The sequence below is a fragment of the Apodemus sylvaticus genome, chromosome 3 (assembly GCF_947179515.1).
Source record: "Apodemus sylvaticus chromosome 3, mApoSyl1.1, whole genome shotgun sequence".
NCBI lineage: Eukaryota > Metazoa > Chordata > Mammalia > Rodentia > Muridae > Apodemus > Apodemus sylvaticus.
Window position 1 is genome coordinate 167,702,632 of NC_067474.1, and position 12,558 is coordinate 167,715,189.

The following is a 12,558-nucleotide window of genomic DNA, read 5'->3' on the forward strand; positions in this document are numbered from 1 at the left end:
GTGATGGAAACAGAGTCCCACAGCCACAAGAGAGCGGCCCACACACCGGAAAAATTCCCTTTTTTTCTTTTTTAACCTCATGATGGTGAAACCCACAGCCTTGAACACACCAGGCAAGTTCTCTGCCACTGAGCCCCAGGCCAAGCTGGCGAGCCAGGTTCGAATGGTAGAACGGCTAAGAGCGGAACACATATCTTAAGCCCATTTGGTCAAACCAAGGCGGACAGACATCCGCAGATGGACACACACAATCAACCCGACCGCACCAGGCATTACACGGGCTCCGTGGTTAGCGCTGAGAGACACAGGTAGAGTCTGTGATTGCAGATTGTGCCTGGCGGCATCCTGCCCTGCCCGGGATGGGCACACCCCTCCCCACCATACCTTGCCCTTTGGCCTTCTGGATTGGGAGGAGGAGGAAGAGGAGGAAGTGGAGGAAGAGAAGGAGGAGGAGGAGGAGAGAAGGGAGGAGGGAGAAGGAGAAAATAGGAGGGGGGATGGGAGAAAGAGGAGGAGGAGGAGGAGGAGGAAGAGGAGGAGGAGGACTTATTACCTGTAAAACTGGAGCTGCCTTTTGGGACTCCCATACCGAGTACTTCGGATAGCAATGGAGGAAAGAGGGGAGGGAAAGAAGAGGAGAGAAGACAGAATGCGGTTGGCATCAGCCACAGGCAGGTGCAAGCTGAGTTCATCACTGATACCCCGCGGCCTCCACCCACCACGCATCTCCAGCCCCAGCTCCAGGCTAGCGGACCAGGCTCTAGCCTGGATGTATAGCCAAATGCTCTGCAGCAGCGCCACCCAGTGGCCACTGAAGCAGAGGTGTGGCGCCTGCCGGCTTGGGTCTAGGATGGGTCCAGCGGCTTCTTCCCCACGGTGACTCTGAGTGAGCGTCTGGGTTTTTTTTTTTTTAGTCCCGCCCCCAGCTCGCGTCAGGTTTTTAATAAGCTTTAGATCATGCTTTACAATTATGCTTGAGAATAGCCGCCAAAACACTCCCCGACGGGAGGGCCTGAGACTCTGGGGTCCTTCCCAGGACAGGCACCTCTTCCCCCTGGTTTTCCAAAGACACTTGCAACAGCTTAGGGTCCACTCTTTATCTACAAAGGCCCGGACTCCCAGAATACGTAGGCGGTTGGGGTCCTATCCGGCCATAATCTTTCAGGGTGGTGAAGCTGCTTTGGGTTTCCTTTGCCGGCTCTACACTCAGTGGCTCACCAGCGCCCCCTACAGGAGGCCTGTTGCTCAGTAAGGCTGGCTCACACAAGGTCAGGATTGCCAAGAGTCTGGCTGTTGTTGGCCTTTGGAAAATGGGCAGGTGAAGGTCTCCAAATGCCTGTGAGCTCCTTGAGAGCACCAGACGCCTCTGGGGGATTATCAGAGACCACTGAGTAGCGATGTGCCCAGCTGGAGTACTGCTCTGGGCCCTGCTGAGGAGCTCAGGCAGCCTCAGATGAGATTTCCAAAGGGCCAGGGACCAGAAAAACTATCTTGGCCCAGTGCCACCCAGAAAGTCTTGCCTTCTTTCTAACTACAGACTTTGAAAGCTTTCATTCTTTTTCCACGGGGCCCGTGCACCTCACAGCCCTGTCAGCCCCGATTGAGACCTCAGTCTATCCCTAGGGGAGGGTGGCTATCTCAGGGACTCCTCCTCCTCAGAGGATGCCTGGGTAAGTTACCTGTAGATCATCCCGGGGGAGCCTGTCTGCCGCAGGGAGAGTCGAGCTGGGGATCCCGTGGTTGATTCCGGATACATGGGGCCGGCCTCACTTATCCAGATCAGCGTGCCTTTTCACAGAGGGGGAATCCTGAGAGAAGATGCAAAGACGAGAGGCGGTGGTTAAAAAGAGAGACTGAGCAGGTTTGGGCTGTTCGAGCCATCCTTCCTCAGACAGACTGACTGCCCCGTGGATGCTAACGGGCTGCTGCGAAGGACCCAACCCCTCCGCAGCCTTACACCCCTGCGCCACTGCTCACACGAGGGTCTGTGGATGTCTTCCCATTTCTCATCCTCCCCTCGCACACTGATCTGTGTGCGCCTTGCTCCTGACGCCACTGCACAGCAGTTTCCTGTGTTGCCCTGATGTTCAGGGAGTTTGTTTGATACCCTCAATGACCCCTGGGATTCCCCCTCCTTGTGCAGGGTCCGCCCCCGAAAGCATGGCTCGACCCAGCGTCTTGATTCTGACCTAACGTGGCGAAGGAGATGGGCTGCCCCTGGATGGCATCGACTGTAATTTCTGACCCTCCCTTTCCAGCTCTGACAGTGTGGTTGGTCGCTGTGTGGAAGAGATCTCGGTCATGGAAGCCTCAGCCCAAAGGCCAACCAAGAAGTGACTTCTCAAATGACCCCGGGGACCTTGGAAGTTGATCCTCCACTAGTGGGGTCTTCCCATGAAGCCCCTTCTCCCTAGGCCTGGCCAGCACCTGGATAGCAGCTCACGGGGCCCACGGCTGTGCTTAGCCAGGGCCTTCTGAATGCAGACCCACAGATACCGTGATAACAAACCGCCTGAAGTCACTATGTTACTGGTCATTGCTATAGCAGCAGCAGGTAATGATCTCTCCCTTCCCCCATTGATCCTCCCATCTGTCCATCAAAGTCTACTCCGCCCCCGGCCCGCCCCCGGCCCCGCCTTGAGCAGAGTCACCAGCCTTTCGCCAGAAGCGCTGGCCTGTGTCCTAGCTGCTCCGGATCCTCTCAGCTCTACCCTCCTGCATCTCCTAGCAGCATGGGCATTTACTTCCAAAGGCCCCTCACCAAGTGGCTGTCCCCTCCCCCGCCATTGCCTCTGCCTGTTGGCTTTCCTCAGAACCTTTTGTCCACACACATGGCCACCTTCTCCTGCTCTAAACAGGCCACACCCACACCCCTCACGCCCTCCAGGGCTTTAACACCGCCAACCCCTTCCACGCAGCTGACCCCCGGGGAGGCTGTTCCGACCTGCCTGCGTTCGTGCGGGTCTGGCTGTTCCAGATTCTCAGTGTTGGGAGTTCCAGAAAGCCCTGTTAACGGCCATGCTCCCAGCCTCATCAGGGCTCAGATGCAGCTCCCTGGTTCAAATTCACAGAGCCCTACTTTCACGGGCAGTGACGCCCTGCGATTGGAGGGTGACATTTAGCTAGATAGCCATCTTTTTCCAATGTTTCCTTTTCCTTAGAACCAAAAACTTCCTTTGAACACCATCCGACCCTGGCCAACTTTGCCTGGTGGAGGTCCTGATGCGGTCTCCTCTGGGTTACGGGCACAAGCACCTGCATGGAAGCCTGCTGGAAACAGGACAGACGCTAAAAGCAGTGTGGGGTCATCGTGAGTGGCGAGGTTGATGAGGGATGCCGGGAGTTTGACCTCAACGCTGATCCGGCGGGCGCCTCATACTGAGCTCTCCTGGTTCATTATGCAAAAGCGCCTGAGCTGTGATAATCTGAAGCCCCTCAGTGTCCACCTTCCCCGCCACTCACGTGTGTGTGTGTGCACACGTGTGTGTGCACACGGAGGTCAGAGGTGTCCTTTGTAATGAGTCTCTGTCGTGTTCTTTTGAGACGGCGGCTCTCGCTGAACCTGGCGCTCACCAACTGGGCCAGAATAGCTGGCCGGCGAGCCCCAAGCTTCTCTCTGGTTCTCCAGGACAGAGATTATAGGTATGCACCGCTGCTGCTAGCTTCTCTTTAATTCTTTTTACAGAAAGAGTCTCATGACGTCACCCTGGCTGAAACTGGTCTTGAGTTCAGAGACCCACCCGCCTCTGCCCCCCCAATGCGTGCACCGCCACGTTTGGTCTTGCGCCCAGTCTTTTATGTGCATCTGGGGATCAAATTTTCATCTCAACGCCTGGGTGGCAGGCTGGTCACCAAACGAGCCATCTCCTCGCCCTCATCTTTGTCTTTTATGATGAGAGTCTGTCAGGCCGCTGGCACTCTGAGGCCCCAGCCACACTACCCAGTTCTATGCAAGAATCTGCTCACGGGTCCTGGAGAGGGATGTGGCTGCAGGACCCCCCAGACACTGCATTTCGGGGTCTCAAGCTGGCCGGAATTTGACCTGTGCAGTGTTTCTCCTTGGGGAGCAGCTAGTCGCCTGGCACCGGGGACTGCGGGGCCTCAAGGGCGGTCTCTCCTTTAAGCTCCTCACTGCTCACACACACTCTCTCTCTGGTGACTCAGGCACATGGAGTCCCGCCTTCTCACTGAAGTCACTATAAAGCTGGACGCCATGATTTCCCTCGAGAGGAAAACACTGGCCTAGCATTACTGCAGGCAGGCGCTGGAGGCTTCCTGTGTGAGCTGCAAGGGGGTCACTCTGAAGCAGTGTATGGCTGAGGAAGGGACAGAGAGGGGGCCACTGCCAACGTACCGAGTGCCGCCAAAGGCCAGGCACAGGCCTGCTGGGAGCCCAGCAGTCACCAAGGGCCATCCAAGAGGGGCATATAAATAAAAGTGCCAGTCAGTTGGCATGTCCAATATTCTTGTGTACTGCCAATGCTCTGGCCCAGAGAATCTCAGTGTGGGAAGCCACTGGGCAGGAGGTGAGCTCCTCCAGCTGGAGCTGGAGGATCAAATCCAGCCTGCTGACAATTGTTGTCAATAAAGTTTTATTGAATTATTTCCTGTTCGTTTGCTGAGGGATGGGGCTGCTTAGGTGCAGGGTTAGAGACAGAGACCAGGAGAGGCTAGAACAGTCTGGCCTGTTGCAGAGGTTTGCTATGCATGCCTCAGACTAAAGCCTGTAGTGGAGGGAACAACGTCCTGGCTCCTTTCCAGTGGGCCTTTCAGCTCTGCCCTGTAGCTTCCCATCCAATCGCCGAGGAAGCACACCTCCCGGAGCCAGCTCCCCCAGACCAGCACTGGCAGTCTCTGCACTCAGGGCAACTGCCTTCTCTCCTGGGGCTCCTGGGAGGTTTGACTATGAGTAGCTAGCCTCAGAGTCTCATGTAGCCCAGGCTGGCTTTAAATTTTGGAGCCTTCTGCTTCCATTTCCCAGTGTTACAGCAGTGTGCTGGGGCAAACTCAGACCGTGTGCTGTGCAATCCTTCTAAGCTTTCTATCAACCGAGCAACATCTTACCTGGCATGAATTACTATTCTGCCCACCTGGGAAAGAAAGTCAAGGCAGAGTCTTCTCAGAGACTGGAGAGTGCTCTGCCTTCAGGGGCCTTCCCGAGGAGGAGCTCCTGGGCAGACTCCAGTTCTTGTCTCCCTGTGAAAGCCACTCTTGCTAAAGGCTGGTGATGCCTTACGCTGGGCCACGGCAACGTAGCCCTCATCCCCCTCGGATGAAGCGGGGTGCTCATAGGTTCTTCTCTGTCCTCCACGGCTGTGGTTCCTGTCCCTAGGCTGCCTGTGTGGACCGTGCTGACTTCCGACCCTGGGAGCTGCTCAGGCTCCGGCCTGGAACGGCTTTGCTTCTCTGAACCCTGTTCGTGCCCTGGGAGCAGATGTTTCTGTCTGCACCCTGCAGCCCGGTCTGTGGCTCCCTTTATGCACCTGCTGAGATTTCCTGGCATCTCCAAGAGAAAGCGACACACTGTTTCAGCTCCGGGCAGATCCTGAGCTCTCGGGCAGTCCCACCTGTGGCCCTGTCTTTTGCAAGGCCAGAGGACCAGCTGAGTCTTCCAGATGCTTAATCAAATTCCACAGGGCCTTTTGACTCATTCCATACCCAGCCCCGCCCACTGCCGGGTGGCTCCCTGTTCCACAGGCTCTACAACAGCTTCCTAACTGGTCACTGGAGACCATCTTTATCCCATCAGCAGCCTCTTCCACAGGGATCCAGGGGGCTTCTCCTGGACCATGGCTCCGGTCTGCCACTGCTGTGTTTGCATCTCTCCTGATGCGTCCATTCTATCCAGAGCAAAAACCAGATCCCAGCTGACACCTCCCAGCTGCCTGTCTGCTCTGGGGGACTCTTTAACCTCACCCAGCAGGTGGCCCCCATTTTGCACAGCAACCCAGGCTCCCTGACAAGTGGGTCCCTGACCTTTGACTCCAGAGGTCTACCGAGTACCCTGCTTTACCTCTGTGCCAGCGTCACCCTGGTTGTCCCTGCATACCTCATCCTAAACCGCCAACCTTCTCCCATGTTTGCTCGTCACTTGGTCCCTTCATGTGTGGTTCCCCCTAGAATCTGTCACTACCGACACTGCTAAGGGTCACCCCACTTTTCTCTTTCCACAAGACCTCTGCTGGTTCTGTGAAGGTTCTGTGTGTCCTGTGTTCCCGCAGTGCCTGGCACTTAACAGACAATTGTAACTCAGTCCACTAGAAAGGGTGGGAGCTGGGCAGCCCGTGTCACTAAAGGGGACTGTAGGCCATGACCTTGACAGGGTTGGGTCTCTGCCTGAGGAGTAGTGGTAGCCTTCTCTGGTGTGCAATGTCTGCTTTGTCCAGCAGGGGCACTCATTGCACCTAAAGGTGTGGGAAGGGAATTAACTACAGTCCCGGGACGGGGAGCTCAGGTCGCAGGGACACCAAGAAGTGTTTGCTGGAGATCAAGGTCCCTCCGAGCCAGTTGCAAACCACCGTCCCCCCCACCCCCTGCCCGACTCCGGACCCAAAGCTACATCAGGATTGGCCACTAGGCAGGTGCACAGAGTGCATGAGAAATTTGTCTTTTAAAAATCCTGTGGACTTAAAAATCTAACCCACCACCTCCACCACTTCTCTGGGATAGAAGGGGCTTGGCGGGATTTCCTACAGATCCTGATTTGCATTCAGGTTGCAAGAATTGCCGGCAGAGCCCACCGCTCGGCTCTGCAGCTGTCGCTGTCCAATCAGGAGCAACTGCACCTGCCGAGCGGCCAATCCCGATGCGGACAACATCCCGAAGCGGCCAATCCCGAAGCAGCTAGCACCTAATGAGGCCGCAAATATCGTTCAGCAGCTACCACACCACGGAATGAGGCAGACCGTGCTGAGCTGAGTGGGCCTTACAACCCTCTCCAGGCAGAGCTGGACTGGACACCCCAGATCCCTGATGCCCTCTGCAGTTTGAAGGACAGAGCTAGTTGGGTGCACTTAGATTCCCCCTCCCCCCACCTGAGGACTGGCAGAGGCAGGACACCCCGCAGTCATAAGGCCACTTCAGAAGCTCACCGGCACCGGCACCGGCACCGGCCAGTCCAGAGAGGGCTAGGAAGGGAATCTGGCTGAAGGTCAAAGTCTGGGTCCTAAGGGTTTACTGCTCTCGCTGTCCCAACCCCGCCTCTCCCATCTGTGTGTGTGACCTTGGGTAACTTTTTGATTTATATTTGAGGATTCTGAAGCTGGGAGCTTTACCAAGGCCTACCCAAATGTCCTTACAGAAGCAAAGAGCAGTGTTAATGTTACAAGGACAGAAGACAGAGAGAAAAACCCTAGCTTTAAAAACAGTGTGCACAGGAAGGGGAGACTGACGGCAGATGATGGAGAGCTGTCCGAAGGCACCATTCAAGCCCCTGCCTTTTGCTCCCCAAATTATGTTGGTAACTTTCAAACTTCAGAAAAATCAGAAGAACGCCCACCACCCATGTCTTCATCCTGGGCAGCAAGGCCGTCTGCAGAAGCGCAGGCCCGAGTCTCTCCCACGGGTGCATCGTTTCCCGTTAGCCCTGTTTCCCTGACCATGGAATCACGACGAATCTAAGAGACCGAATCAGCACTTGCTCTGCAGCCTCTGTCCAAATTCCCGTTTCCCCCAAACTCTTGTTTAGATTTTGAAAAACCCAGGGTCCAGGTGAGGCTCTTAATGGCACTCGGTAGCTATTTTTCTCTGATTTCTTCCAGTCTAGAAATACATCACCAGAATTTTCATTTTCTCTCTCTCTGTGTGTGTGTGTGTTCACATGGTGCACTGTGTGTGGGTAACTGCATCCATTTGTGCAGGTGTGGAGGCAGGTCAACACTAGGTGTGTTCCTCTGTGTGTGTGTGTCTGTGTGCACACACACGGATGTGTGCATGTGTGTGTGCACATGTGTGTGCCTGTGCACATGTGTGTGCACATGTATGTGTGCGTGTGTTGCTGGGGTAGAATCTGGGCCCATGTGCACGATTTTCACATGCTGCACCACTGAGCTACACCTTTGGCCTGACCCTGGGCAGTTTTCTCTCTTTCCAGCATCCCAGGAGCTTCTCTTGCTGACCACGCCCATTCTGTGTTTTGTCTGACGCTACGTAACTACCTTTCCTTCTTTTTAGCAGATTTCCTCTTTCTCACACATCTCATCCGAAAGCAGTTACTCTGCATACTTTGGACGAGACTACAGATACACACAGACTAATCCTAGGCAGCATCCACTGTGGGCGAGGCTAGCCCTAGGCAGCATCCACTGTGGGTGAGGCTAGCCCTAGGCAGCCTCCACTGGGGTTCATTTTCCCTCCATCACCCTCAGGAATTGTGGGAGAATTGCTTGAGGACCTAGGTCCTCTGCAACTCCTCAGGACAGGGTTTCCTCAGCCATTGTTTCCTAGAAAGGCCAACAATGCTACCATCAGTATTCTGAGTGCAGGGCTGGAAGCGGCATTCAGATGAACGATGACATGAAAACGGAAACCTGAGCCTGAGGCTGGCGAGACCTCTGTGGTCTGACCGGGGGCCTGCACTTCAATACACTGGGTCCTGGGGCGAGCTTGGGATTGGCTGGGAGACTTGGGTTTGAACGTTTTCTGGGCAAGCTGGATCTGCAGCATGGCCTTAGGTAAAAACACACACAGACACAGATACACACAGACACACACAAGAGATACACACAGATACACATAGACATACACACAGACACACACAGAGATATATACAAACACACAGATATACACAGACACAGATACACACAGACACACACAAGAGATACACACAGATACACATAGACATACACACACACACACACAGAGATATATACAAACACACAGATATACACAGACACAGATATACACAGACACACACAAGAGATACACACAGATACACATAGACATACACACAGACACACACAGTGATATATACAAACACACAGATATACACAGACACAGATATACACAGACACACACAGAGATATGCACATACAGACAGACATAAATACACACAGACACACAGAGACAGATACACATGGACACAGACACACACAGAGATATACAGACACAGGCCAGGGACACAGATACATGCATAGTTAGAGACATACAGAAATACACACAGACATACAGAGATGCACACAGACAGACACACACAGACACAGATATATACAGACACAGACACACAGATACACACAGACACACAGAGACAGATACACACAGACACAGACACACATGGAGACACAGATACACATAGACCCACCCAGATATACAAAGACACACAGAGATACACACAGACATAGAATACACACACAGACACAGATATACACAGACACACACAGAGAGATGCACACAGACACAGATACACACAGACACATAGACAGACACACACAGACACACAAGCTCTGGGTCACAGTAAGGGGGGGGGGAGCTTGTTGGTTCTGTACCTCAGTTTTTTTGTGTATAGAATGGGGGCCCGGTCTCTATGATCTTAAACTCTCTATTAAAGCTTATAATAAATTATATTATTTGGGGGTCAGTGTACCCCTAGGATGTGAAAAGAATGAGCTGTTGAAGGACCCTGTTTGGAGCCCTTGGCATCAGGGAGATTAAAGATGGGCTCCCTGGCCACTGAGGGCGGCCCAGGGCTCCTTGTCCACATGGGGAGAAGCTAGAGAGTGAGTGGGCAGCTTGAGGCGGGAAGCCACAGGCCAGGCCATATCTGGGTGTGTCTGGATCTGGGATTTGAGGTTAGAGACTCACAGGAATAGCAGGGGATTTCCTGTTTGGCTGGGGGGCACCAGCCTGCTTACCCAGGTGTCCTGGCTGGCACCTGAGGAGGCAGGCACGGGAGGAAGGGACAAAGTCGAGCGACTGGTCTGAGCCCCTCGTGTCTCTGTGTCCCTCTCCTGTGAGCAGCTTGGCTGACAGCGGCAGGTGCCCTTTACCCTCCCTCTGGTGCAGCCGTGTGGTTCACTCCAGCCCAAGAGGCTATAGCAGAACCACAGCATCTAATTCCAGCCACGGCCAAGGAGACTTGTCTTGAACTCTCGCTGTTGCCATGGGGATACATGTGCCGGAGGCACCTTGCTACCTGTGCAGGGGCACTGCTCTCAAGTGGGCCACACCCTTCCTCCGAAGGCATACTGGACACACACTCCCATAGCCTGCCGCCAGGATCCCCACACAGCCGAGCATGTGGCGTTGGGTAGAACCCTCAACCTCACAGTCAGTGGAATGGGAAGATAAATGAGCCCATGGTACCTTGGGGAGGCTTGTGTGTTGACAGTCACAGGACTGTGCCTGGTGTGTTTCTTAAAGAGCTGCCAGCCACAGCCTCTCCCTGGTCACTGGGCCTGCATGGCCACTGAGCCTGCTCACATCTTGTGTGCCCGCCCTCAGCCAGGCCATGCTTTCCTGCCTTCCTCATTGTCAATTGCATTTGCTTTGACTGACGGTTCTTCCTTTTTGCTTTTTCAGAAAGAGGCTTTTTTTTTTAATTTATTATTTTTATTTGAGACAGGCTTTCTCTTTGTATCTTGGCTGTCCTGGAACTCACTAAGAAGACTAGATTGGCCTTGAACTCATAAAGGTTCGCCTGCTCCTGCCTTCTAAGCGCAGGGATTAAAGGCGTGTATCACCATACCCAGCAGAGGCCACGCTCAGAGTGGCCATGCTGTTCACAGTGTCTCGATGGTACACATGGTCCTGGCTCCTCTGTGGCTTCATCTAGATTCTGAATTTCTCCAGACAGTCCAAGGCAACTCCCTGAGCCCTTTGGAATATCGCCATTATGTGCCATCTACTGTCACCCAGGAAAGACCCACAGTGTGAAAGAGCCAAGCCCTGGTACCTGGGCGACATGGGGAGAGACTTGAAGGTATGGATACCAGGCAAGAACATGGGAGACGCCTGGAATCCACACTGACTTCTGTCCTCGTATCCCCCGAGGGCAGGAGAGTGCCCACTCCGTCAGAGCAGGCACCTGTGTGTAGCCTAGAGACTGAACAGCCCTGTGTGCAGGGCTGTACCCAATGCTCATGGCCTGAAGGGACAGAAGGGAGGAGGCTGGTGCCCGCTGGGTGTGCCACAGTCCGGGGCCTTCTGGAAAGCCTAGGCTGAATGAAGTAAGGCCTCACGCTCCTGTTCACTGAGCTGATGTAATTTTGCTTATCCCGACTTTAATGTTGGGCATCTCACCAGAGCACTACCACGCCTCCTGGGACAGTCGCCTAGCCAACCTGGCAGGGCCAGGGCCTCCCTCTAGGCTGGGTGCTGACGAGGCTCCTCGAGAAGAGACAGGAAGAGGTGTAACCGCTGGAAACCACACACCACGCTTGAGCGACACACCCTTCCTCTCTGCTGAGGAAGGGGCCCTGAGAGGAGCCCACTCCTCTCCCTTGAGCCAGAGGGAACATTCTCCCTAAGGCTGGGTTCACTTGGATGCCAGCTACAACTGTGGGGAACAGGCAGAGGGCCTGGATGCTTGTAGGACCTGTCAGCACAGCCCAGCTCCCCACGGGCACCATCTGGATGCTCGTCAGATGAGGTGTAGTTGTGAGAAGAACCACGTACACACAAGCAGGGGTGGGGGTGGGAGCAGGATCTTGGCCAGGACCGCAAGTGTGGGTAGTCATAGGCTACTATAAACGGGGTGTCTTCCACAATCGTTCTCCATCTTAGTTTTTGAGACAGAGTCTCTCTGAGCCTGGAGATTACTGATCTGTCTAGACTGACCGGCCAGCAAGCCCCGGAGTCCTTCCGTCCTACACTGGGACTACAAGCACAGACGGTCATGTTCAACTTTTGACATGGGTGCCCTGGATCTGAACTCAGGTCCTCAAGCTGGCATGGTAAGCCCCTTGCCAACTGAGCCATCATCTCCTGTCACAAAGATACCTCAGAACTCCTGAGGCCGTGGAGGGGCAGGGCAGAGGAAGGAGGGAGGACGGGAGATTGGTAGGGAAACCTGTCATAAAACAGCACGCGCAGCTGTCACGTGCTTCAGACCACAGCCGTCCCTGACCACAGAGACAAGGTGGAGTATTAGATGACACTGATGAGGTCCTTTAGAGAGATCATGGTCTAAGGACTTCAGTTTAGCCTTGGCAATGCTACATTTAAACCAGTTCTCAGCACACAGAAAACAAACCAGCCTCAAGAAGACAATTCACCACTAAGCAACTGTTACAATAAAAAAAAAAAAAGATTCCAGCTAACAAGATCTCACCTTTGAACAGTGTTACAATGTTCACACTCCTTCTCCTGTATGAGGGACACATGACAATCCCACTGCTTTCAACACAATGTTCCAATGTTCACACTCCTCCTGTCTGACCGACACCCTGACAACTCACACCATGTCTCATGCACCTACAGATTGAGCTCTGTGCACAGGGACAGCTTCTGTTTTCTGGGTCAGCAGCTGGAGACCCTGAGTCACACCAGACACCCACTCCTAGAAGGACATATAGATCATGGGCTTGGGTGGGGCTCAGCAAGAAATCGCCCTGTGGCTGTAGC

General features: G+C 54.1%; 1 protein-coding gene across 4 annotated transcripts in view; it reads right to left on the reverse strand.

Moving 5' to 3' along the window:
* Window positions 1-12,558, reverse strand: part of Kcnab2 (potassium voltage-gated channel subfamily A regulatory beta subunit 2) — an 87,417-nt gene that overhangs the window by 46,938 nt on the left and 27,921 nt on the right. For 3 of the 4 annotated variants that reach the window (XM_052178302.1, XM_052178303.1, XM_052178301.1), the window contains 2 exons: window positions 1,680-1,808; window positions 554-595 (listed from right to left, as the gene is read on the reverse strand). In XM_052178302.1, coding sequence (XP_052034262.1) covers window positions 554-595; window positions 1,680-1,756 — 119 coding nt within the window. In that variant the 5' untranslated portion in view covers window positions 1,757-1,808. The remainder of the gene's footprint in view (window positions 1-553; window positions 596-1,679; window positions 1,809-12,558) is intronic. The other variant, XM_052178304.1, reaches the window with a different exon arrangement.